We start from the raw sequence: 27,818 nt of genomic DNA, 5'->3' as shown, positions 1-27,818 counted from the left end.
GGATACTTTCGCTTCGCGTCAAAAAAAGAGCGAGCCCTCCTTTGATGAAAAAGGCGACTGGCTTCTCGCTTCTCTTTGAAAAAAGAAAAGAAACAAAAAGAGGAGAAACAGTCTTATAATACCCGCAGTGCGAAAGCTAAGACGCTCCCTTCCACTACCGCTCTTTAAACCCTCTACGCGAGCACCTACAATGCGATATTACCTTTGTACCTTCCTTACTTTTATTCTTCTCCACTCGTCTCGATCGTCTCGCATTTGCGTTTCCTCGAGAACGAAGGAAACAGAAAACAAGAAGAAGAGGAAGAAGAGGAAGACGTTGAAACGATACGACAGGGAGCCGTCACCGAGACCGTGACGAAGAAACTTTGTCCAACAATTTGAATATATCCAACTAATCGGGCAATATATCCAACTGTCGGAATACAACGGGCGTAAACACGTCATCGAGCCGATTGTGCTCGATAACTGGGCTCTTCGAAGCTAGCCCGGAATACGCGCTTCCCCCTCCCAAACTTTCTCCTCCCCCCTCCCCCCAAGATTGACGCTTTAACGTTTCTCTCGCCGTTCCGTCTATCCCTAACCCCCACTCCTTTATAAACTGCACGCCCTTGTATTCCGCTACTCGATTTCGATACCCGTATTAAACTTGCTCCCCCCTCCTCTCCCCACCCCGACTCGAGTCGAGTCGACGACTCGAGTCGAGTCGAGTCGACTGCCGCGCGTCTCAACGCCGCGTATTTATCGCTTCGACGCCAAGTTTCCGATTAACCGACCGCTCTCTATCCGCGTCAATTACCATCTTCGGTGGAGGGGCTAACGCGCTAACCTCCCTTCGATCCAAGGCGAGCAGCTTTCATCCTCGTCCTCGAAATTCGAATCTCGAAATTCGATAATTATCGAGGCGAGGAAATTGGCGCGAGCGGTTAAGCGAGAGAAATTTTGAAGGAAAAAATGTGCTTTCGATAGTTGGGCAGTTCGCACGATAGTTATAATCGAACGTGAAATCGCCCAAATACACGGGTGAACGCATACGATAATTCGCGTTTAAACACTCGGAGACACGGAGTGGTCAGTGTCCAACGTACGAGGGAGAGCCGAGAGCGATATTACGATAACCACCCGCGGCGCGGTGGCAACAACGCGCCAACTACGAAACCTTCGCGCTCGATAACATGGTGGTTCAGCGCTGACTTCGTTGACGCGAACCGCCGCAAACGTTGCTCTCGCGTTGACGGAGATGTCGATAATTTTCTTTTCGGTGGAACGAAAGAATACGAATAGATAATTCACGGTGTAGGAAAAAGATCGATAGAGAATGGAAGAATAGTTATTCCGCGCGATATTATAATTCGAGCATTTTCGGAAATATCAGTGTCGAGAAGAATTGTGTTGTATTGCGTGGGAAATTCGAGAAAGCTTTAATCTCTCACTCGAACAGAAAAAAAGCTTTATAATTTATATTTATAATCGATTTATAATAGGTTTGTTTTCGTTGCACAGAGAGAGAGAGAGAGAGAGATTAATAAAAGTATAATAAAATCGAAGAACAAAGAGATATATCGGCATCGTTTCGACGTTTCGAAGAAACGGTATATTTCCGGTGACGAGAGCGACACCAATAATTCACGGACAGTATTATGGATATGGGGAGGAACTTACGAAACCGGCCGGATGGGAAAAGTGAACGGAGCTCCCTCGATGCCTCGAAAACGCTAAAGGGCTATGAATATTTAATGAAACACGAATATTCGGTGGAAAATGTGATGCGGTGCGCGCGGCTTTCGTCTATTGCTTATATTCACGACAAAACTTCCGACTTGCCCGGATATATATATATATTAATATCGCGCCTCTATCAAATGTACGAAGGGAGAAACAGGCGATCCGGATACGGTTGTGCCCGTTTTTACGCCGGATAACCCTGGCCATCGTCCACGAAAATTCCAAACCCGACGTTGAAAACGCGACCACGTGGTCGTCCGTCGTCGCAATGTAATATTCGCTTTGTCCGTGGATGGAAACGCGTATCCATATCCCCTCCTACTATTCTTTCAGTCCGATCCACGCGCTCCCCTCCCTTTCTCGTCTTACGACGAATGAAATTCTGTGGATATCGAGGAGGGAGGAGTTACTCGTTTTTAAAAAAACGTAACGTTCGTCTCTTTGCTCGTGGAAGGTAGAAGAAGAAAGAATGATGGGAAACTTTCGATCGAACAGAGAGATCGAATGTGAAGATGGAGAAGGGGAAGAACAACGAATCGGTTTGACCTATCGGACGTTAAGTGTATAAAGGAGAGAGAAGGAGGGGATGGTGGAAACAGCTCGACGAAAAACTCGAGGAGGGACGGTTGATGAGGAGCTTTATGAATGTTTTATGACACGTTTAATATTCACGGACGCCCGAGTTTCGCTGCTTTTCGCAATACTTATTTCGCGATAAAACTTTGCCGCTCCATCCTCCTTCTCCTCCTCCTCTTCCTCAACCATGAATCCCCCGACTCTAGGTGTTCGGGCATCGCAAAAGTTTCCGGGGATCGTTTCATTCGGTCACTCGGCCGAAAACGCGTGTTTTTAGCGCGCGTTCGTATTTCGTATTTTTACTTGTGTAAAAAAAATAAAAAAAAATAAGTCGTTTTAACGTAGCTAAAAAGAGAGAGAGAAAAAAGAAACAACTTCGATACGAGTTTGCGAAAAAACTTGGAAAAAAAAATTGTCAAAGGAAATACGCTTTTGTTGGGAAAAAAATAAAAAAAGAAGGAAAAGTAAAGTTTTTGATAGCCTTCCAAGTTACGATCGACTACCCGCGAATACTTTTGGACTGGGAAAAAGAGCACAATGCGGGGCTAACTTTTTCCTTTATGAATGTTACCTCTTTCTCTTTAAAGAGGTGGAATCGCTTGGATTCCATTGCATAAAAGTCCCCGACCCTCGAGGAATTTCAAATTTCCACGATCCGATGCTCGAGTACCTTTTAAAGGGAAACGTTAAAATTTCGGCGTTTCTTTTTTTCCTTTCTTTCTTTCCTTCCACTCTTTCGCCCGATACTCTTCGAGGCGATCGATACAAATCTGCCAACGATTGTTATGTCACACACTATCGACGATTCCTTCTCGATCCAATCCAATTTTTACCAAAAAAGACCATTTTCAAAATGGCGGAGAAACGGTTCTTTCCGTTTCGAGTCACTTCTCCTCTCTTCTCCGGGAACGATTCGCAATAAATTCGATTTTTTCGATTTTTTTCTCATCTCGGAGAAAAAATCTTCACTCGAAATCGGAGGCAAATTTTTTAACCGCGTTACGTTTCACGCCCTATAAATTACAACAAATTCGCGGCGGCGCGCGTAAGGATTAATCGAAAAGTTCTGGAAGTTGGAGGCGGAAAGGTTTCATTGGCACACGGCCGAAGCGACGTTTCGCGCCGCCGCTTCGGCAAAAATCGGAACGAACGTAATTCACGATCATCGCTCGACCGAGTTTGCGTCTCTCCTTCGCTTTCACGAAAAAAACCACCGCGGCGGAAATTTTTCTTTTTTCTACGCGATGCGACGAGAGATTTCTCGTAAATTTACGAAACAACGATGGAACACAAAGAAGGATTTTTTTGTCCGATTACGCAACTCCCTCTTTGTTTCGTTAATTTCCGTGAGTATATATCTATATACATTTCCTGAAACAAGTTAATATCTCGCGCAGCTTATTCGTTGTAAACTCGCGAAATAATCCTAATTGAGATAATTGAATCGCGTTCAATTGGATTAAAATTAAATAATCGCGGCGGAAAATCCGAGCTGGAAAATCCCGGCCGGAACTTTCAAATCCCCTCGCCAACACCGAAACTTAGGATTTTAATTAACCCTCTTTGTCTCTCCTCTTCGAGAAACAGGAAATTCGAAGATTTCTTCGTTTGATTTTGAAGAAAAATTCATAAGTATTCATGGGGTCGAGTTTGCGGGCGCAAAGGGTGGGGTAAGTGCGACAACGATGATATATCTCGGCCGTTGGATGGCGTTGTTTTGAATTTATGAGAAGGAAGAATCTACTCGAACTCGCGTCGAAATTTGGACGGACGGATGGATGGATGGAAGATGGCTTTCGCGATTCGTTAACGACGAAAATAAATAAGCGGACGAAATTAATACGATGAATCAGCGGGATGTTTATAGGGAACTCGATTTTTTACTCGGCGGAGAGGTGGCGTGATAAATAAAATTTTTGGCGAGAAAGAATGATGGAGGGAAGATTTATCGACCGATTAATCTCGAGAGGGGGGTCAAAGACTCGAGATTCGCGATGAAACAAGAGAAGAATTTTCACCGATTTCACCTCTTGATCAATACTTCGAAAAGCAGCCCACCAACACGTCACAGTGTCCTGGAGGCTGCACACGAAGGAAAAAAAAAGTATCCGACCGCGATGGGTAAGAAAAGAGAGAGGGAGAGCGTCCGATAGAGAAAAAATGAATTATGCGACGAATCGAAAAATGCTGGTCACGATGGAACTCGAGGCTATTGTCCTCTATCTCCTCTCTGTCTCTCTCTTTCGCTCGATCCTTTTTCGTTTTTCCACTCCGCCAAGACAAAGAGAGGAGGGGAGAGAGGAAGAAGAAAACGAGAAGAAACCGCGAGCTATGATTTGTAGCGATCCCTGTCACGCGCTTTTCCTCCTTCCGATGGATCGTCCGTCTCTCTGCTTCGCTCTTTCGCCACCGATCGGTTATACAGCCGCGACAAAACCTCACTCCTCCTCCTCCAGCTTCTCGATTTAATACGAACCGAATGGAGCTAGCCAATAAGCCGAGAGAACACGTTCCCCTAGGATTCTCCTCGTAAGATAAGTGTATATGTGTGTGTGTGTGTGTACGCGAGAAATGCATGGTGAAAAGAATGGTCGCGACGGTATATTATTATTCGGTATTGTGCGCGAAAACAGGTAGCGAGTTATGCATAAAAGAGAAGCTAGTTGTTTCGGCTCGAATTGCATTCCCGGGGAATTTAATAAAAGGGTACACAGGAATGGCTTACGGTTAATAGAGAATAATTCGTCGCGAAAAATTACCTTTTCTCATCTCTTCCCCGTCACGATCCTCGCACGAACGCGCCACATGGAATACGATATCGGCTTCTCCATCGAATCCGTCCCGAATCCGTGCGAAACTCGAACGTTCGCGCGAGATTCTTCCACGTTGGACACATGTTGGAAACGCGTGAACAGATATCGTCGAGAAGGGTGTAATTAAAATTCGTCGTTGAAAATTGGAACAATCGATGGAAAAAGAGAATTCTCTTGGCAATTGCTTCCACGGACGGGTTCAATCCGTTGAAATATTGGGTTGTTGGGAAAGTAATTTCGTTTTTTTTCACGACAATGAAGCACCAAGCACTCGTTTCACGCGATCATGAATATTTGTTGAATTGTTATTCGTCGGTTTGTTTTATTTTGTCTTCATATCGGAACGAAATTTCGAAAACCAATGTTGACTATCGTACACCTTCTTCGTACACTTTGCATGACTTTTTTCTTTCCTAAAAGGCATTCCTAACCTTTTCGGTAATAAAAAAGTAAAATATATCGAAAATGCTCGTTTTGGTTTCGCATCTTTGTTATCGTACACGAAAAACACAAACCGCACAACAGAATCAAACGAATTTTTCTTACAAATAAACCGTGAAATGCCAACTCTCAAAATATATAATAACAGCACGATATATATGTAATAACGATACGAACACAGGTTTAGAACGAAGTTGGCTGTGGATAAACGTTCGACACGTAGCGACGCTCGTGTGAAAAAACGAAATTACTTTCTAACCAAATATATATGTACAGTATATCGGAAGAATTCTTCGTTTCCTCAAAAAATGAGAACACCAAGCACTTTGATTTAGCGGTATTTAGTTGGCAAATGCTACGTCGCAGTCGAAAATCCTCCTTTTGTTCCTCGATATGCGGCAAAATCCGTTCAATCGCGTTACACCGCGATCACAAATAGCTCCCTTAATCGATTAATGCTATCGCGTAACAACGATGGAAGAAGAGTAATTTCGTTCCTCGAAAAGTAGGAGTCCTCGGAAAGGGATGGAAGGGGGGATCTCCCTTACTTAATTCAATGAACGATTCCGAGGAAGACGATTCGGCGAGACAAAAGGGATTAATAGAAAAGGCTGATTAAGTGAAGAAGAGGACGGGCGGTGGTGGGGGAACGTCTCTCGATTCCTCCCGTGTTTTCATTTGGTCGGATCAGTCGTCATTCCGCAGTTAATCTTGGCGAAGGAGTGAACTAGGGGCGCGACGGGATCGTTAGTTTTAATCGTTTGACTGCTATTATATTCTCTCCTCCCTTCCTTTCGTTCCGCGGGATTCGTTTTCTTTTTCAACTCTAAAAAATACCTCCACCTTCGAAATTCGAATCCGTTCTTTCCCGTCGCGTCTTGTTGCTGCTTTAAGAAGTACGAACAAGAAAACCAACGATTCGCCGAGGATTCTTTCCACGCGTTGCTCGCGGTTGGAAAGAACGATTCGGAAAATTTTGTAATCGCTTTTACCTCGACCCAAAGCTTCAAAAAATTGGAAACAAAGGATCGATCGGATTTTTTTCCCCGTCGAAAAGTCGACCACCGCCGGAACGAAATAATCTAGGGTATGAATACATACGTAACCGAAAATGGGAAAATGGCACGGACGCGATCCACGGCGGCCGGCAACAATGAGGATAATACGAATCCATTCGTCCCTCCCTCGTTCTCGTTTCCCCCCTCGCTCCCCTGGAAAACGGTGGACGACGGTGAAATAGTTGTGTGTTCCGTTTATACACGGAAATCGGGGGAATATACTGCGGTGCATGGGGGCAAAACGCCGATTTAACGATTTCGGCTCGATCAACGGAAACGTGGACGCCGCCCGTTTTTCCCGTTTCCGTTCCGTTTCCGATATTCGAAAACCAACGATTCGTCAAAGATTCTATCCCCGCGTCGTTGGAAAGTGAATTTTCCAACGGAATTTTGGAAACGGTCGTCGATTTTCGATCGAAACCTTTTCGAAAAGTAGTTAAACAACTTCTTCGTTCTTTTATCGGCGGGGATAGGAGATCGAAACTCGGGAGGAGCTCGGAAGGAAAAGAGCTTCGGGGCGGTTAGAGGCATTTTAATGCAAATGCACGAACATCTGGGATTCTCGTTGCGACTGAATCACGCGGGAAACGGAAGATAACGTTCTCGAGCTAAGTCCCTCCCTCCCCCCTCCTCCCTCTAGGTAAGCTACAGTTTCACGCAAATGCGGCTCGCTGAAATTACGCGAGCGGGAGGGCCGACCGCACGAGCGGAACGTTTAACGCTCTCCGACCATGAAAAATTCATACGCTCTTATCCACCCGGGGATTATACTCCTGACCACCGTCTTGCTCCTTGCGGAAACGCCAACGACATTTTTAACCCCGTTTCGAGCCGTTTTTTCAAAATTAAAACGTTTAATTGAATGCGTTTTGGGCGACCAAAACGACCCCTTAATCCCCCAAACTCGTCCCAATATTAAGCTTCTTTCTACTTCTTCTTCTTCAATTTGAATCTGCTTCAAAATATCGTCTACACTATACTATATATTATATTGCAATCTGAAAAAGCGAGGAATCGAGTCGAGTCGATTTTACATTTTTTTAATCATCTCTGGATGAAGGCAAATATTATACACTATGTATTATATCGCAATCTGAAAAAGCGAGGAATCGAGTCGAGTCGATTTTAGATTTTTTTAATCATCCTTGGATGAAGGCAAATATTATACACTATGTATTATATCGCAATCTGAAAAAGCGAGGAATCGAGTCGATTTTAGATTTTTTTAATCATCCTTGGATGAAGGCAAATATTATACACTATGTATTATATCGCAATCTGAAAAAGCGAGGAGTCGAGTCGAGTCGATTTTACATTTTTTTAATCATCCCTGGATGAAGAGAGAGGCAAATATTCCACTCTGGAAGGAATCGACAACGTTTTCTTTTCGAGCGAAATCCGCTTCTTTGGAATAATCGCGAACCATTCTCCCCTCTCCTCAAGCTAAATTCCATTATAATTTTGAACAGTGTCCGAGCGCTGTTTAACGAGACACGGGGTAGCAGCATATGAAAAGGGAATTCCCATTAATTATTTCTTCTCCCTTCGTGTATCTTCCGGGGAGGAGGGGAGCACGCGTGTCCTCGAGTTACAAATTACTTCAACTGCGCAAATAAACGTAGCGAGGAGGAATCGTTGGTTTCATTGGCGTGCCACTTTAACACTGAGCCTACCGGTCAAATTGATCGTTTTCAAACTTTTACGCATATTTAAACGTTATTACATCGCTATCAAACTTTTCATAAAATATACGTGCGATATATTCCTCTATATTTATTTGTAATTTTTTTCTTTTTTCTAAGAAATATTTATAGTCTGTTCTGCTTACCTGCGGTCGGTTTATTTGACTGGTAAAATGTTTTATTTACTCTTTTAAATAGATATAAGACAGTATAAAGGAAAGGCTATTTCAAAATCGGACGACATTTGAAAATAATAAGAATAGTAGAGAATACAAACTCAAGAAGAAAGAGCGTTTCGTGAACAGAACTTTGTATTCCGTGTGGTGAATATTTACTATGAAAATGTCAAAGCGTTCCAAAATTATGGAGTTATTAGAAAAAATAACGGACATAGAAAAAGACTGTTCAGTGTGTTATAAACAAGAAATTTTGGTAACTGGAAACAACATGAAAACGGATGAAGAGCTATTTATTACAAGGGAATTGGAGTTAAACAGCGATAACGAAGAGAATATTATAAATAAGCGTCCACGTCCAGGGCAAAAAAGAAAGAGATTATTGTTGACCAACAAAACTTCGATAGAACAGTTTGGGAAGAAATAAGTGGAAGTTCCAAACCTGGCAGAATACCAGTTCATAATATTTTTAGAAATATGTCAGATTATTTTATATACATTCAGTAATAAATTAACCATTATTTATATTATCATAATCATAAAAACAATAAATTTTAATCGCCAGTCATTTTGACCGAACGTGGTAAGAATAGGTATACAAGAATTGTCGACAAGTTTTAGTGTTAACGATCGCCTCACTCTTATACGTGCCTAGTTGCCGGATTTCGACTTCGTTGTTGCCATTCTTTCGATCGCCCACTTACAGCAAACTTCACAACAGTTTATTCGCAACCTATTCATTGGTCGAAAGCGAGTAGAAACGGCGGCAGGTGGCGGCACGCGTGTTGGTTAATCCGGTTTTCTCGGATTTAGCAACGCATGCGGCGGCGTGGAATCACCGACCAAGGTCTGCCGTTGCATTCGTTCCGGGATTTGGCTTACTGGCGACGCGCCCGCCCTAATTATCTCGTACTCTATTTTTCCCCCTCCTCACCAAAACCATTGATTTCACGAGGTCCCGCAAATCGAACTCGCGGTTGAAAATTTCATCATTTCGCGTTTCTAACCGTTCGAGAGGCCGACTCTTACACACTCTTGCATGCCATGCGATAGACCATTGTGGAAGCGAACGCAAAGCTCCTGACGCGATGATTGGTCCCTCCAGTCCCCTCTCAATGCGCGAAAAGCAAGGATTGGAGGAAAAACCAAGGCTCGCGACAGTCTTGTGATTGAATAGAAATAGAAAACTAGGCAGATGGAATTCAGCGACCGATACAGTTTATGTACGGTATGTATAGTTATGTACTGTAACGATTCTATCCAATAGATATCAGCCAGATATGGACATAAATAATAATTTAATGAAATAACGATAAAAACAATAAAACTGAAAATTATAAAATGAAAAAAGCATTGTAAGAAGACATGCTGCATATTAAATATCCGTACGTGTCAACTGCGTGTTATAAATAAAATTAATTTTAATATGTAATTTTGCAAAGTTTTGTGAATCAAATATGGCAGTAAAAAGAAATAAAGAGATAGTTTCGAGATATCATATCATACGTTATAAAATTGAAATTTAAACGTTTCTTAATAAATTTACAGAACATGTCTCGATTATTGAAATGTGACCGATCACTTATCGATTGGCTCGCTGCTTATAAACGCTATATATTTTGTTTAATCTGTAAACGTTTAAAAAGAGGATTAAAATTTTTAATATACGAGTATTACGGTTACATTAAAATAATTATTTTTTATAAATTTGAAAATGAATTCTCTTTATTTAATATAATAATTGTTTGAAGCATTTTGCGATGTTTCACGCTAGATTTTGTTATCTCCTATCAATAAGAGCCAAACTTATACTTTAAAATATATACATAAGATATTCAATCTTAAATTCCCCCAAAACTACTCTATCAATGTCCCCAACGTTAGTTTCAGATTCGTGGCAAAAGTATTATAGTATTTCTAAAGCTTAGAAACCCTAAAAAAAAAAAAAAGCAAAGACGAATTTGATTTTTGAACCACTGAGAAACGAGATTGATTGTTTGATTTGATTTATTAAGAAATTAGTCAAAGAATTCTAATATTTTAGAATGAAGACTTGTGAAGAAATCAAATGATTTTATCCGTAAAACGCTGGTCACACAGCGCAAAAAAAAAAAAAATGTGCTTAACAAAGGGAATAAATTCGCGATGAATCTCGAGGAAGAGAATAGCAAGGCGGGACTCGCATACTCAGCGCCGAATATTACGCTATTATCGCGAGCATCCTAAGCATAGGAATCGATCACGGATATCTACGGTCGTCGATGCATAATCGCGTAAATCGCATTCCATCCACGCGTTTGCGTGCAACTCGGCATGGCCCGCTCCTCACTCCCCAACTCGCGGCTACACGCGCCCACCGCTCTGCGGCCCGCGCCATTATTATTATTATTAAGCCGCGCAATCCCCTCTTCTCCCCTCCCTCTCTTCGACTGACTCGCATCATCCGTTAAACGCGATGATCGTCGAACGCCACGACTCCTCCTCCTTCGCCTCGTGTCGAAGGATATTTTTTTTTGATTTTTGTCAATTCGATGGAAGAGCGTGACACGAGGAATATAACATCGAAATCGTTATTTTTCGAAAACGATCACGAGTCAAAGTTCAGATGTTTAATTTGCACGAATCGTGTGACATGAAATTGCCAACATTCGATATGTGTATACATATACGTATATCGAAATACGGGTATAGGCGATATAACACGCCGCGTAACGCGTTTTATTTCTCCATTCGTTTAATTTTCTTCGGCCCCCTGTTATTATCGCTGAATAAATCGAATGGCTAATTAAATGTTTGAATAATATAATCGAGCCACACGATGTTGAATATAACGAACGCTATTAAAATCGATATTAACAATATGCTTGATACGATGGGAATCGGTTATTGTATTGTTACACGGGATGGACGGAAAGCGATTCCAATTAACAATCCCGTTCTCAAAAACCTCTCTTAAATCTGTTTGATTGATAAGTCGATCAAATGATGCGAATAATCGAGAAAATCCGATTAATTTTTGCCAAGGATTGTTATTCGGGGCTAATTTTCCCTTGGGGACTAATCTCTGCTATCTCTGCTATATACGAGACACGATGGACGGGCCGTGTGCAAAGCTGGAATACGCAGCGCACGCCGGCTATCGGCCGTATCCCGGCCGGAAGATCCTTGCCAGCCAGCACGTAGCGGCCATTAGACGAGATCGGGAGACACGGTGAATGCTCGACGAGCTGTAAACGTTTAGCAGAATGGTCAGTCGACCAATATTATCTTGAATCATCCTTAACGAGCTGCGAGCATCCTCTCGATAATGGTATCGCTCCCTTTCGATCTGTGTACCACGCGCGATACTCCGTCTCTTCGATCTCGATCGAGTATTCGGCCACGACGAGTATTCGTACACGACGCATACGTCACTGCTTCGAAACCGATAGCCAATCCACTCTTGCCTCTTCGAAATCAAAATCGATTCAAATTTCGAATTACTATTCTCTCTCTATCTCTCTTTTTCGAAAAGAAAACGATCGTTACAGAGAAACGCGTTGGATCATCGATTGCTCTCTCTCTCTCTCTCTCTCTCTTAATTTAATTTACGTCTTCCATCTCGAATATCTCGTCGAACATCGATTACCGTCGTGGCTGATTAATTTGGTCGACGAGCGCTTAGAGGGATGGTTACCACGCAAACAAGCGCGTCGCGATACCGCGTTGGGAATAGGGTGCGATCACGCGTTGGCCAAAACACGTCCGCGTTTTCACCGTCCTCGTACCTCAGATTTGGTTACGTAATTCGAAAACGTCCCGCTCCCCTCCCCTCCTATCGCGCCGCTCCACGTTATAATACGAATGCAAATGCATTTTCCGGGATACGAACGAACTGGATTCGAAACATTCGAAGGTTAAACCGTCCAGCGTTGGGTGAATTTTGGAAAAATTTCCGCGATTCGATTTTTCCAAGCCCGATCAAATTTTTGCCAAACTTCGTATCGGGATTTTTTCTTTTTTCGCGCGAAAATACATCAAAAAACGATAATATCACTTTTCGCGTGAAATATTGAATTTTTTTCTTTTTTATCTTAAACTCGTAATATTTTTTACGTCGCACGCGAGTATAAAGAAGAAAACGTACAACGTTAGTGTATCGGTCGAGCAGAGACTTTTACAGAGCTCGCTATAAGCTTGCTATAGAGGGTAAATAGAGAAGGTAAAGAAAAGGAAGATGGAGGTAGGATATGGAAAGCTTAACAACGTGATCACGGTTCAAGCGCTCCCACAGGATCGTCACATCGACTAGTCTACGTTTCTTCCTCTACCTTTCTCCTCGCCCCCCTATTCGTAGTCACAAAATAGACACACACGAGTCTGCGCGCGTCTATGGACTTTCTCATAGTCCTCGGTTCGTAAGTCTCGCTTGCTTTAAACTCTATATGCGGGAATACAGAAGAGTACGCGTACGCGGTTAAACAAAGGAGTAACCGAGCTATCTAACGATCGAGCGAGCAGAGTTTACGCGACACACCGTGAAATTGTCGAGAGACACGACGAGACGCGGAAATTATTCGAGTTAATCGCGATTGCATCCGGGCCAACACCACTCGTTAATTTCCAATCCCCTCGAATGCCGCGTTAAACTTCTTTTAAGCCTACCTGTTGCGTCTTCCATTCGACGATCCTTTCCCCGGAATCTGCTAGTTCCGTTGGTAAACATATTCGATGGCAATTACTGTCCCCCGCCTCGCGTACCACTTGCTCGAAAACCGATCCTCCCGAGACCGAAGCGAGGGAAGCGTAACACCGATAAGTGGAATTCGTTTGTATAATACGAATAACAAGGGTGCAGAGAAAACACCGGTAACTACTATAAATCTGAGGCCCCCTTCTTCGAGACCGTTACACAGCACAGGATTTACCGCCAAGTTTAGCGCGCAACGAACCACGCCAGCTTTAAAGAATCACCAACCACTCTAACTCCCTCCCACCTTTCCTTCTCCCGTAACACCTAGTTATCCTCGGGATTTACTCCCTCACGGACGAGGGATATACACGCTGTCGCAAACACCGGGTCTACACAGAGGTATATACGTACATACGTAGTATGGTCACGGTGATTTGGTAGCTTATGCCGTGGTGGATCCTACGATACACACAACGTACACGCTAGCTAAGTACTGTTCACTGGTCGAAAGAAGTCTCGCGAAACGGCAACAGGGGTCCCTCGCTAGGACCGCCCATCCCCACTTTAGACTTTATTGGCAACCACGCTAGTAAGAGATACAATACTTGAATACTCAAAATCGTAAAAATTAGTTTTTCTTCGTGAAGTTACGTCAGGATAATCATCTAGACTGGAAAGGCTGAAATATTTTCGAAATTATTATACTATTGTTGCAAATTGTAATTAGCCTACGCATATTATAAGAAATAAAAGAATTTTTATATTGTAGAATATGTGACAAACATCTCGATAGAAACAAAAATGCATGTGAAAATAGGCCTCCGTGAGATTTCTTTTCATTAGTAGTTTGTTCTATATGATTTACACTGTTTCTTGGTTATTTTCTTTTTTGCGAAAAATAGCACCGAATCCCTTCGTTCCGCTCGGTTTTCAATTTGTTGACAGTTTTGTATCCCGCAATCCGTCGGGAGTTAATTCGATTCCGTTGCTTTCGGAAAATTAATGCGCTCGAAAATATTTGTCGCATCGATTGCGTTTACAGAGACGAGAACCTCGTCTAATTCTTGAATTTATCACCAATATTGCGTTGTACATATACCTGGTTTGCGTGCGATTTTCCAACGAGATTAAATATCTCCCTCTGCCAATTTCATCGATCCGTGGTAATCGTGATGTCCGATCGCTTCCATCACAGGATATCGCTCGATTTCGGATCGATGGATACGTCTAGCGATTCTTTCGCGTCACGGAATTCCACAGTAAATACAGGGATCCGGTTCACTTCTCTCTCTTTCTCTCTCTCTCTCTCAGAGATCTGAGAGTGTGTAATTCGGTTCGTCTTTTATTAACGGCGAATTAAAATGTTATTTTCCCCACGGGGCGACGAATAAATTGCTACGTAACGAGATAGGCGGAAACTTGAAATTTTATAGTATAACAAGATAGAAGGAAGCGTCACGAATAACGTTGCAGGAAACACCGTGAAGCGGATGGAACGACACGGATCGCACGAGGAACGCGTAAAGTGTAAAAACATTATTCGAAATTTACTCTCTATTGAAACGAACGCGCGAAGATTTTTTCACTCGGTTCCTTGGTTTCTGTTTCCAACGATTATTCGACAAGAATTAATCGATGTTGCTCGATTTATGGCTAGATCCGAAAACCATTCGCCATCAACGACACACGGTGCTCACAAGCATAGTTCGAGTACTAATCCGAGTGACCAAGATGGCTCAACTTTCGTAATAGGAAGAGAATCGATGGTCCCCACAGATGGCGTTGACCCGTCAGATGACGTTCGAGTCGTCGACTCGGTAAGTAGACGAGCGAAGAGGGGGAAGTGACGGAGAGCGAGACAGAGATCTAAGTTTTGCTCTAACGGCGGAATAATATCCTCACGTCTGTTATACGACTAATATTCACGATCGCCGTCAAGTAAATGGTACGGTGCAATTTAGACGTGTAGCTTGTTGCTCATTAGCACGGGTATATCCGGTGGCTGATTATTATTAATAGGATGGAGGACAAAGGCGACGTTGCGCGATCCAACCGCCTCCTGTGTCACATCTACTCGTTTTTCGCGTAATCAAATATAACCGTGCTGAATATATAACGAAAAAGCGAATCGGGAAACGGCACGATACCTCTATCGTGCGTGTAATCGAATATTGGCGGACGACACGTGTGCATAATTAGAGTAACGCGATGTTTTTTAATTCGGGCACCGTTCTTTCTCTCTCTCTCTCTCTCTCTCTCTCTGCTTTCCGCTCGGATTTAATGCGAAAATGGAAAAGAGGGAGCGATACGAATATATCGTTACGCTTATTAACCCCCGGCAGCGGGAAAGCGATGCGTTTGTTTCGAATTCGGTGATCGGTGGAAATATTTGGGAAACGAGGCATTACGTCAAAAAGCATCTGGCACGTCGATCGATTTCGTCGTCGGGACGGTCATCCACCTCGCAGGAGGATAGGAGTGCTTTCGTTTCGACTAACGAGTTTTTAATTTTAGTTTCTAATTGAAACGGGAAAAAAAGCTCTTCCCCCTCCCCCTCCCCCGTGTATCGTAAAAAGTTATCATTGGTCGGGATCGAGTGAAAAAATAGCTCGATAAATTCGAGCAACGCCGATCCGAGGCTCGTAAATTAAAATCGGAATATAAAAGTGGAAGGAAATTCCGCCGATGCTCGGACGGCGAATATAAATCCGACAACGGTTATCGAATCAACGCGACTGGCCTAGAATAACCAAACATTCTCCGTGTTTAAACGCTGTCACGAGTCGATTACCACCTCGCCGCTGCTTTATCGCTCCCTTCGTTTATCCCCAATTTACACGTAAAAATGTGTTTTTACGGATACGCAAATACAATGGATATACGAGGATACTCGTTCAAACATCTCGATGTTGAATCACCGAGGCTAATCGTTATTCTTAGCAACTATTGCCCTCTGCCGGTCTGCTTCTCGTTCTTCCTCCTTCCTTCACCGGCCGTTGTTCAAAACTTGGCGCAAAATTTTTTTCGAATTGCGAGAATTTACGAGCGAATCGTTGTAACAATTGTCGTTAAAGGGGGGAGATTTCCGAGTCGGGGAAATTACGCGAAATAAAATTGTCGTCCAAACGTGGAAATTAGGGGAATAGCGGCGTTGTTCTTCGCGTTATTGCCGATTAATCGGGAATTTGTTATCGCGTCGATGACTTCCTCGGTCGAATATTCGGCCGATTATTCCGGAATATCGACGGACGATAGATCGATCGCGATTCGAAAACCAGCCAACCAACTCGCTATCCGTTTCTCGCGTTATCGTTCGCCACACTCGATCGTAAGTTTTTTTTTTATTCGCACGAAAAATGCAACTTTCACCTTCCCCCCCCCCAACCATTTTTAATCCCCGTCGAGGATCGTTACAGTTACGTGCAGTTACGATGGTTGGAGGAGAATTCGGATTTTTCGGGAAGCGTTTTTTTCGAGGGAAAAGAAGAGAGCGTATTGAAATTATGAACGAGCAATCGAAAGAGAATCGAAAGCGAGTGAGATAAATGAACGAAGAAAAGGCTGGCAAATGTCCCGTTTTTCAAAGCTTGGTTGTAAGTAAGCGGGCGCAATTATTTCATCGTAGGACTTTTATAGCCAAGAACGGATCCGCGAGTGAAGAAAGATCAAGAGGACGCTTTTTTCCGCCTCTTTTGTGCGCGCAATTCTCTCTCTCTTTCCTTTGGTAATTTGGAAAAATTCGCTTTAATATTACCCTTTCCCTTCTTCAAAGTATCTCATACTTTTAATTAATTCAACGACGTCTCTTTTGTTAATTATAGGAGGGGGAGAAAAAAAGGAAAGGGTTAATCGACGCGTATTCGATTTTACGCGGTTCATATTCCTCCCTCCGTTCAAAGGGAACTCGTTAACGCCTGTCCTCCGAGGAGAAGGAGAAGGAGGAGTCCCCTTCCCTTCGTCGAAGAATTAACGCAGCAAGATTGGCTCTCCCCCTCCCCTCGGCAAATTCTCAAATTTTACCGTGACGAACGATTCAATTACGGGAATATAAAGTATCCCTCGATCCCAACGTGGACCGAAATTAAATCGATTTTACGACGGGCGCGACGGGAGGAGGGAGCGGCGGGGTATCCTTTTACGACGCCATAAAGTGGCCTCGAAACCGACACCTCGATTACCGAGGTATTAACGTTTCATTGCGAAACCGAAATATTCAAAGTTATCGAGGGGGGAGTCTCGATCGTTTGGTCGCGATGTTATATAAAAAATTGGGAAGAGAGATTTCGCCTCCGTCGGGCGAAAGATGAAACGCAGGAAGACCGGGCTCCCCTCGGGCAACAGCGCGAAACGCTGGGTTTCGTCGATCCACGGTACGCAATTACTCATTATGTACATAAACAAGGAGCGTGTTCCAAGGAGGGTATGACGACCGGTTAATTTGGTAGAGGTTTGCGGTGTTGCGGTGTCGACGCGTGTGGTAGTGCGGCCTAGCGGCCGTTTATCCCTCGTCCACCATAAAATCCGCTCGTTGCTTGCCGTCCCTTAGTGGCCGAAACGCCTTCGTCGTAAGCGGATTCCGCCTTCGGAATCTATGGGGATCTCCGTCCAGCCGAAGAATTTTCGAGGAAAATCGTTGCAGAGGGAACGACTAATCGTCCGAGGAGGCGGCCAAGAGCCGACGGCGGTGATCGACGACTCGAGATAAGGGGGAGAAGAGGAGAGAGGGTTGGAAAAAGAGAGGAAGTGAGAGGAAGTGGTGTGGGGATCCCTGGCGTGATGCGACATGGTACGCTACGGATGCGCGAAAACCGACAGCGGTGGAGTCGAGTGCTTCGTCGAGTTCAGTGAGGCCACCACGTTGCTCGATAGTATTTCCTCTCGTTGCCGTTCGTTTCAAACCCATTGCCGAGTAGAGGGGGCGAAAGCTGCGACAGAGCAAAGAAAAATACCAGCATTTCGAAACGCGTCCGGCTCGCGAATTCCAATTCCTCGCGGTGAACAGGAAAAGAGAAAAGAGAAACGCGTTGAATCCCTCAGTTTTCGTCCTCTCGAGACGTTTCTTTCTTTCTTTTCCACCGATATTCTCATTATTAAATCGCGCGTGGACATTTCGCGGGAGCTAGATCGGTTCGAAATCGCAGCCGGTGAATTTTGAAGAGAAAAAGTAATGCGGTGAAATTAATGAGAGAGGCCGTGGACGGATGGGGCACGAATTACTTTTCTGGCAGTCGTTCCATTTCACGCGCAATTTACCTAGAACGAGAGAGAGAGAGAGAGAGAGAGAGAGAGAGAGAGAGAGAGAGAGAGAGAGAGAGAGAGAGAGAGAGAGAGAGAGAGAGGGGGGGGCACGATTGCTTTTGCACGCGGTATCAACGAAAAGGGACACGGAAGGAAATCCTCCACCGGTATAATCGGTGACAAATCGTTTCCATTACTCGGCGGAGAACTCGAAACCTTTTTTCTTCCTTTCTCCCTCCGCCTTGTCCCTCGCGAATTAATATTCCTTCGTCACGTGTCGAGCTCGCATCACCTTGTAAATATCACCTTCCTTTCTTTTGCTCTCGGGGGAGGAAACAGAGGAATCGTCGGTGGCACGCGGCGAGACGAAGATCGGCGCTACGACTAGATTCGTCGAGTTGTTGGCCACTATAGGCTCGTTCCTGCTGGTGCTCGTTACGTTGCCTTTCTCGCTCTGCTTCACCTTCAAAGTCGTGCAAGAGTACGAGAGGGCCGTCGTGTTCAGAATGGGACGGCTGAAAGGCGCCGCTTATGGACCAGGTAAAGAGTAACCGTGCTCGCCACGGTGGAAACAAATGGAAGGAAACGCGAACCTGATTGGTTAATTTGAAAGGAAACGCCTATTTTTTGTTTCTACCGTGGTATTTGTCACATATACTAATCCATTTAATTTGTAAATGTAATTTCATATTCGTATAGTTAAACTAATGGTTGTACGTATACGAATAAGCTAGACATACCATCAAGATAATTAATAGTTTAGAAAATATTTCTGTAGCGTGTAGTGGCAACAAAGCGTCTGAAATGGGAAAGTAGGCGGTCCTAGCGAAGGATCCCTCTTGCTCCTGTGTCTCCATCTTGCGTGGCGTCTTTTCAACGCGTCTTGCCGTGAACAATACAGTTTTTTTGTTTCTACTTACTCCAATTATTCTGTATCTAAACTTCGATGCATTGATCCAGAATTTCGATATAATACACAAAATTTTTTCATTTCTTATAATACGCGTAGATTAACGATTACTGTTTGTAACGATGTAGTTTAATTTATAAATGTAATTTTGTGTAAATAATTAAGATAATAATTGTACGTGTGCGAATAAGTTAGACATACCATCAAAATAATTTCAGTCTTGTATGATTATCGATTTCGAATATTCGAATATTGTAGCTCTTCTATTAGTATGCAGTATGCGGTGTCAGGATTGTCAACAAAGTCTAAAGCGGTATCTAAAGTGGGGATAGGCGGATCCCTCTTGCCCCTGCACCGTCTCGCGAGAGTTCTTTCCACCAATAAACAGCATGAACTGAAACGCTTATTTTCACAGGCATTTTTGCTTCTACCGTGGCATTTATCGCGTATACTAATCCAAGCGACGATCTATGTCTAAACCTTAATACATTAAGCGTAGACGTAGAAACGATAAATATTTTTTTATTTCTCATAACGTGTACGTATAAATTAGTACTATCAAAATAATTAATAATTTCTCCCTTATCTTTTCTATTTGCAATTTCTCTCTCTCTCTCTCTTTCCCTTTCCTATATTTCATTTATTCCTGTAGGCACGTTTTTCGTGATGCCATGCGTGGACAACTGCGTGCGCGTCGATCTGAGGACAGTTTCGTTCGACGTGCCTCCCCAAGAAGTTCTCACCAAGGATTCCGTGACGGTGAGCGTGGACGCGGTCGTCTATTATCGCATAAAGGAGCCGTTGAACGCCGTTATCAAGATAGCCAATTACAGGTACGAATACTTTCCCGAGCTTTACAGAGGGCGAAAGAGAGAGAGAAAAAGATTTTTAATCCCGTACATGTTATTATGAAAATTCTGAACGATGCGGTAACGATAACCGCGTTTAGCCGTGTTTTTTTCGCCGTTAACTCGGCGAAATGAACGCGGTGCGCGGCAAGCGTGGTTAATGGGTAGTGGGCGAGGGGGAGGCGGGCGAGGAAATGCGCGCTATCGCAAAAGAGATTTCATCCGCGTAATGCGAATGGTTGGCGAAAGGACCGGCGACAACTCGTTGAATGACTCGTAACATTTAGCTTCCTTCTATTTCTCTCTGGGAGACGAGAGAAACAACCGCGCTTCGCAATTTTAATCCGTGCCAGCGTTGAAAAACCCACGTGGGGGAAAGGGACGAACGGTGGAGAGGGAGAGAGAGAGAAATAGAAGGATCGAACTTAATTACGATTTTTTCGCAAAATTGAAACTTTTGAATTTATCCTCGATTACATATGGACACGTAAAAAAAGTAGAGGGGGATATGAAAAGGAAGGTGCATTCGACTTTAGATTAAGACGGCGTCTGGGATAAGCGCCGAAATTGTCGAGACGCGGGAAATTAATTAGGGCTTCCTTGGGCGACCGGGGTTAATTAACGCGGACACCATTTTCTGAAATTTTAATTAGCATCACGGGACTCGTAAAGCGTCGTCCTCGTCCTCGTCCTCGTCGTCTGGAATCACCGATGTCGGGGAAAAATGCGAGACGGAGAGAGAGAGAGAGAGGGAGGGAGACGGCACCTCGAGGAATTGCTCGGATAATTTGCCCCACGCGGGGAGCAAACTGATTAATCGCGTAAAAGTTGCATCGATTGGCTCGAAAATCTCCGCGCGCGCGAGAGAGAGAGAAAACTTTCTCGATCGATAAAAAAGGGAGTAGAAAAATGGAATATACGATAGATAGAATTAACCGAGCTCCATCTCGACGAGCGAGGACAACGAGAGTTTTTTTTTTAAACGCGTGGCACACGTGACAGTTTCCGCGAGGCGGACGACGTTTAATTAACTGGGGCGCGGGAGGGGAGGGGCCGATGTTTAATTATGGAAAAGACGACGACGTAATTGTACGGTGTATTCATTTCGACTCGACGCCAACTTTGATCAAAATTCCTCCCGTCCACTCCACTGATTACGACGTTAAAACGTTACTACGCTCGTTTCCCCCTGCGCTACCGATAGAGAAGGGAGAAAAAAAAAAAAAAAAGAAAAACGATTTCACTCGCGCGATGTACACTACGCGCGAGATAAAAAAAAATCGTGGACGCTCGTCGAAACGTGAAATTTCGTAGTAATTGGGTAAAAGCGAAATTGGCGGGATATTTCCAGCCACTCGACTCGGCTACTGGCTGCCAGCACGTTGCGAACGGTGCTTGGGACGAGAAACTTGGCCGAAATTCTCTCGGAACGTGAAACCATTTCCCACACCATGCAAACCTCTCTCGACGAAGCCACGGAGCCCTGGGGTGTCAAGGTCGAACGCGTTGAAATGTGAGTATACGCGTCCCAATCTTTTAACCGACGCTTCGAGAACCGTCCTCGGTCGGTAAAAGCGATTGGCGGGGACGGGAGCTCGAACCGCGGCCGAGTTCGCTTTTTCGAGGAAGATAGATGGCGGGATCGAGAGTCAACGATCGAAGGAAAAATAGTCCGTCTATCGATCATCGCGGGACGGACGAACGTATAAACGCTACGTTATCGACGTATAGAAGAATATCTCGTTTCGTTGAACTCGGTGGAAAGGAGTAGGTGAAATATAACCCTGATATAACCTGATCGACAGCCTCGATGATCGTTCCACTCGATACGGCGAGAATTTCGTATTTTATCTCGAATCGGTAAGGAATGATCGTTTCTTTTCTCCCTATCCTATTTCAATTTTCCGACCGTTCTTAGAAGAACCGATATTAATTCGATCGATTTTAAGTATCCGTCGTTCCAACGTATACCGACGTGTATCGAGATATCAGAAAACGCTCTCGAGAAATGTGTTATTATATAAAATGTAACGACTAAAACTGAATGAATATTGCGCAAATGTGACGCTATTCGAAAGACCATTTACCGTCGTGGGACAATACAATCGTTTATATCACGAGCTTCCAGCGAACGAAACCGATATATAGTTTACTTTAATTCTCTTCACGGCTTCTGATCGACGACCGTAATGCTTCCGAACTGTATCGCTGCTTAAATTCCGATCTCAATTCTATTTTACTCTATCCGATCTCTCGATTCTTTTCTTTTTTTTCCCCCCCCTCGTCGATCATTATTTTTCGTGAAAATGCAAAACTAACTCGGTCCTTCTGATCGCTTTTTTGCGAAATCCCGGCTCGTAAGAAAACGAAAGATAGAGAAGAAAAAAAAACGAAAATACTTGACCGAAGGAAAGTGTGGCGCGCGTCGTGTTCTCTGGTCGACGCACGCTGGCGCGCATAAACACGAATACTGGGGAGAGCGGGAGAGGAGGGGGGATCATAGCTCGACGAGACGTATCCGAAAAGGAAGAGCCCTTTAGTCTCGATGCTCGCATCGTCTCCGCGTTCCCCGATAGTCTCTCCCTTTTTCTAAAGGGTGGAAAAGATTCGAGTATCCGGTGAAAAGAACCCTTTGAAACACGCGTCAAAGAGCCGTGCGGAGATCGTGGCGCGGCCCAAGTGCGCTACTTATCGTCGGGAAAAAATGTTTCCCGTCTCTCGTTACATCGGCGAACAACGCCCTCTCCCGTTTCGAACGCGAAAGCTCTGCCTCTATGCGTATGAAGTTTGGAGTTGATGATTAAGTAGAAGAAAGGAACGTTTGCGCGTTTCTATTTCTTGTCAAACGAACACCAAGGCAAAGTGCATTTTGACAGTTTTGCAGACGAGAAATATACGCGCCTTGTTTTCTTAAAAATGACCAATTCGCTTGGCAAAAAGACGCATTTTTTACCCCGACTCAAACTCGTATGCCACGAATAGCCTAGTGAGTACGCAAAAATGGAAAAATAATCTTTCGTTTCCTTCCTTTTTCGAAAAAGGAAAATTCGTTCTTATCCAATCGCGAAATGAGAATTTATCCATCTCGGCCAGGTTCGACGGAACTCGTTTCCGCTTCAAATTCGAAACGACTGTTCACTACGCGGAAACCATACGTTCCGATTCGAAAACAGACAACGACACGTGTACATAAGAGAACGCATAAAACAAAGGAATCTTCTTTATTCCGACCGTGTCCGTGGAACTTGGCCAAGAAACTCGAAACTATCCTCGAATGTGTCCACTCTTACGCGCTCTCCTACACGGCGTTCCATCTCTCTCTTTTAAGGTCGAGTCTCGTAAAAAAAAAAAAAATTAGTTTTCCATCCATGATCATTCCTTTCTTTCCGTTTCGAAAGGCGAAATCGTAAAATTATACGTAACGCGAATAATTTTATAGAGAGAAGGAAACGGGATAGAAAAATCGAATATCGTGAAAATCGATGGGATCTCGCGGTTCGTGAATCGGGTTGTAGTGGTAAAGAGAGACAGGTAAAGGTAGACGAATGGGAAACGAAAGGAGTTGGAACGGATGTTCCTGATTTAGAAAGGACGTTCGGCTTCCGGTGCAGCTGCAACGAGCCATGGCCACGGAGGCAGAAGCCGCAAGGGAGGCTCGGGCCAAAGTGATCGCGGCGGAAGGGGAGATGCTGGCTTCCCGTGCCCTGAAAGAGGCCAGTGATGTCATTTCCACGAGTCCAGCCGCTCTTCAGGTACGTTCCACCTCCTGCCTCCTCGAGGAACGTCAAAGATATCTTTGTAATTCCACTCTCTCTCTCTTTCTCTAATTACCCTCGTCCCGTTTAATTCGAGAAAACGAATTACTCCTCTTGCACTCGACCAATCCCCAAACGTGTCTCCCTCCTTCGATTATTCCATGCGAACGAATATCGATCTCTCTACATACGTACATATATGTGTGTATGTGTGTATTTCACACAGCTAAGGTATCTACAAACGTTGAGCAACATATCCGCGGAGAAGAACTCGACCATCATCTTTCCGTTGCCGGTCGAATTCTTGACACCGTTCTTCAACCGTAGCTCGTCGAGCCAGATCGAGGGCCAGGGGAATGGAACGGAATCGGGGGAGCAGGGATGCGCGGGCCGGCTCACGACTCGGCCTCACGTTCACTCAAACGGAAACATGCCGGCTAAGTGAAGATAGGTAGGTACGTTTCGAGTTTGATCGTCTCTAGGCCGGAATTCTCGCGCGATCTTTGATACACGTTCGACCGGAAACCTGTTTGTACGCGTTTGCTCAAAGCGTCTCTTTCGAGCAGACGTCGTTTCTGATCAACGAATCAAAGTCGCTCTTTAAATAAACCGATGTAATTCCCAGGGATTTACAAGGGTTTCGATCCATCGAAAATTCATTCGACTGGATCGTCGCGGAGCACGAGCATATAATATTGTTCGGAAAGTAATTTCGCTTTTTCACGCGAGAGGCGCTACTCGAACGTTTATCCACAGCCAACTTCGTTCTAAAGCATGTTGTTATGGTATATTTTGTGAGTGGGCATTTTATGGTTTAATTATAAGAAAAATTCATTTGATTTTGTTGTGTGGTTGTGTTTTTCGTGCGCGATAATGAAGATGCGAGACCAAAAGGATCATTTTCGGTTCGATTATATTCGATTATATCTTACTTTTTCTATTATTGAAAAGGTTAGGAATACCGTTCAGACAAGAAAAAAGTTACGCGAAGTGTATGGAGTGGAAGTGTATATCAACGGTACGTCAGTGTCAAAACTGATTTTCAAAATTTCGTTCCGATGATTTCTACATTAAAAATGCGTCACGTTCTGGATTCGCACCGGTTGAAGCCGATGAAGACAAAATAAAGGCACCATTCGAAGCAAACCAACGACTCGAAATTGTTACGAGATCAAACTCATTCGTGATCGCATGAAATAAACTTATGTTTCATTGTTATGAAAAAAAACGAAATTACTTTCCGAACAGCCCAGTAAATAAGGATTGATTCGAATGGAAAGGCCTGGAGGATTAAACGAGTAATCGGGTGAGGAGTTAGTTTCTCATCGTCACGTTCCAAGCGTTGGAGCGTAGCGCGAAAGCACGTGCTTGCCTCCTCTTCTCTCCCCCCTCTCCTGCCGTCGTCGTCGCTCGTTTCCTCGCTTCGAGGAGGCTAAGTGAAGCCGCGTATATAGCGGCTGCGTCTACCTCCTCTTTATGAAACGATGTAAAACGGAAATTGCGCAAGCCTCCGTATTGAAATTTACCTATCGAATGATAACGAACTTCCTCGAACAGCCGCGTGGACCTCGAGCGTTTCCAAAGCGGAATACGAGCCAAGAGAGAGAGAGAAAAGAGAGAGTTGGTCTAATGGAAATGAAATAGGCTTCTCCTCGCGCACCAGCTTTGGACCGGCTGCGCGAGACCTGTAGAGACCACTTAAATTCTGTCTGGTCGCGATAAAAATAATTAAATTCGTGTCAAAAACACGGGCGCTCGCGGTGGGTGGAGCGTAAACGGTTGTTGTGGCGGTGCATCGCGCAAACGAGAAACGAAAACGAACGGAAAGTATAAATTTCAATTTTATTACTTCGCGTACGGGCGCGTTTCCTTCCTCTTCTACTCTTGTTATTTCCCTTTTTTTAAAATCGCGAATGGAAAAGAAGAAAAGGAAAGGAAAGAAAACAAACAGGAATAATAATATCCTGGCCGTAATGTATGCAGAACAGTTTTTTTTATAAACAAGGGGAAGAGAAGGTTTAAAGAGGACTATTATTTACGCGGGAAAATTCCTCCGGTGAATTATGACGCTTGTTAACCGTGCCACGACACGACGCCCTGCCCAGGATTAAAAAGCCTCCCCCCTCCTTCCTCTCCTTCGGTGCACACAGTCGCGTGTGCACAAACTGCGTTAAAAGAAAGTAATTCATCGGATAAACAGATCGAGAGGTAATCGAGATAGTTTTTTAAGGAATGAGGGGAAGGAGGAGAAAAAGAGACTGTATAATCGCTCGAAGGTTAATCGTGGCGCGTGGTAATTGCCTAAAGCGAACTATTTTAGTAGCGAGTAGTGACGAGTTGTGGCTCGTATTTGGATCGGACTAATATTGAAGATCGTAATTAATAAACAGTGGCGCGGGATATTAATTCCTTTGCATCTCAAATATTTGTCGGTGAAATTAATTCATACTGCGCCGAAATGTCATACCGGACACACGTAATCCGACCAAAGAGATAACGGTCGGGACACGCGTTACCAATTAAGCTTATAACCGAAGCGACGTTCTAACCTCATTCCATTTCATCTTTCGACGATTTTACGTACCGATCCTTTCATCGTTTCAAGGAGATTTCATCGTTGAGAGAGATGAAAAATTTCCTAAAGGATAACGACGGCCAATAATGGAGAGAGCTGGAAATCAATGGCTAATTAATTCGAACGAAAATAGCATTGCTCTTTCGAACTGTGTGTGGAAACGAATGATCGAACTGCGAAATATAAAGCGAAAATTTCAATTATTCGAAATTCGAATTTGTTAAATTCGAATCGAGGATCGATTGTATATAAGATACGTGCGAAAAATTTTTACCTAAAAGATTATCGCAAAAAAACGGCAATATCTTTATGTTAAAGTCTAAACTGATTTTGAATATGTGGCATAGACATGATGCTGTTTTACCCGAAAGACCAGCTGTTGCTATAGGACTGTACAATCGTTTATATTAAGTTGTTCGGAAAGTAATTTCAGTTTTTCACACGAGCGTCGCTACTGGAACGTTTATCCACAGCCAACTTCGTTCTACACCGTGTTATTGTATATTTTGAGAATTAGCATTTCATGGTTTATTTATGAGAAAAATTCGTTTGATTCTATGTAGTTGTGTTTTTCATGTGCGATAATAAAGATATGAGACCAAAAAGGAGTATTTTCGGCGTATTTTACTTTTTTATTATCGAAAAGGTTAGGAATGCCGTTGAGGTAAGAAAAAATTTACACGAATCTATGAAGAAAGTGTATCACCAGTAATACACCAGTGTCAAATTGATTTTCGAAATTTCGTTTCGACGATTTTGACATTAAAGATGTGCCACGTTCTGGAAGATTGATCGAAGACAAAATAAAGGTACCGATCGAAGCAAACCGACGAATAACAACTCGAGAAATTGCTACGAGATTGAATTCATCGAATTCGACTGTTCGTGATCGCATGAACAATCCAATATTATGAGCTTCGAGCGAACGATGGTGGTTTACTTTAACTGTTTGATCGACGACTGTACGATGCGAATTGTATCGTTGTTGATTCTATCTGATTTGTATTCCATTTCTGTTCTAACTGATCTGATTTAGAAAATTATTACAGGTTTTGATTTTTCCTCCAATCCTTGTTTTTCGTTAAAATGTAAACTGAGTGGAATCAACAGTAGAATTGGAAGACGTGCAAGTGTGAAGTGGCCATTGTTATTATATCTTTGTTTGGAAACCTACGATCTGGAAATTTTTGTATGAATTTTGAAATGGTAAAAATGATCGATGAATTTGTATATTGATGCCAATCTAATAGATAGTGTGTATTAAAGAATATAAAGGGAAATTTGAGTGAAAATTAAATTATTAAATATTCAAATTTATTTACCTACCGTAGAATATTCGATATAAATATCAA

The 27,818-nt window shown here is 43.5% G+C and overlaps 2 protein-coding genes across 2 annotated transcripts in view; one reads left to right on the top strand and one right to left on the bottom strand.

Annotated features, from left to right (window-relative positions):
- The window catches only part of LOC108004221 (LHFPL tetraspan subfamily member 6 protein), a 31,538-nt gene extending 17,922 nt beyond the window's left edge, over nucleotides 1-13,616 (bottom strand). Inside the window, exon 1 of the mRNA XM_062071675.1 lies at nucleotides 13,552-13,616. The gene's annotated coding sequence lies outside the window, so the exon portion shown is untranslated. The remainder of the gene's footprint in view (nucleotides 1-13,551) is intronic.
- Nucleotides 13,617-14,461: 845 nt separating this feature from the next.
- LOC108002741 (band 7 protein AGAP004871-like) lies at nucleotides 14,462-27,077 on the top strand. The gene is given in 7 exon segments (XM_062071680.1): nucleotides 14,462-14,799; nucleotides 14,802-14,957; nucleotides 18,711-18,918; nucleotides 19,941-20,121; nucleotides 21,488-21,649; nucleotides 23,723-23,888; nucleotides 24,118-27,077. Coding segments are annotated over 7 exon segments (1,116 nt in total). The 5' UTR covers nucleotides 14,462-14,775; the 3' UTR covers nucleotides 24,337-27,077.
- The last annotated feature ends 741 nt before the right edge of the window (nucleotides 27,078-27,818 follow it).

This window comes from Apis cerana, linkage group LG2, assembly GCF_029169275.1.
Source record: "Apis cerana isolate GH-2021 linkage group LG2, AcerK_1.0, whole genome shotgun sequence".
Lineage (NCBI taxonomy): Eukaryota > Metazoa > Arthropoda > Insecta > Hymenoptera > Apidae > Apis > Apis cerana.
This window is presented reverse-complemented; position numbering and strand designations above follow the sequence as displayed.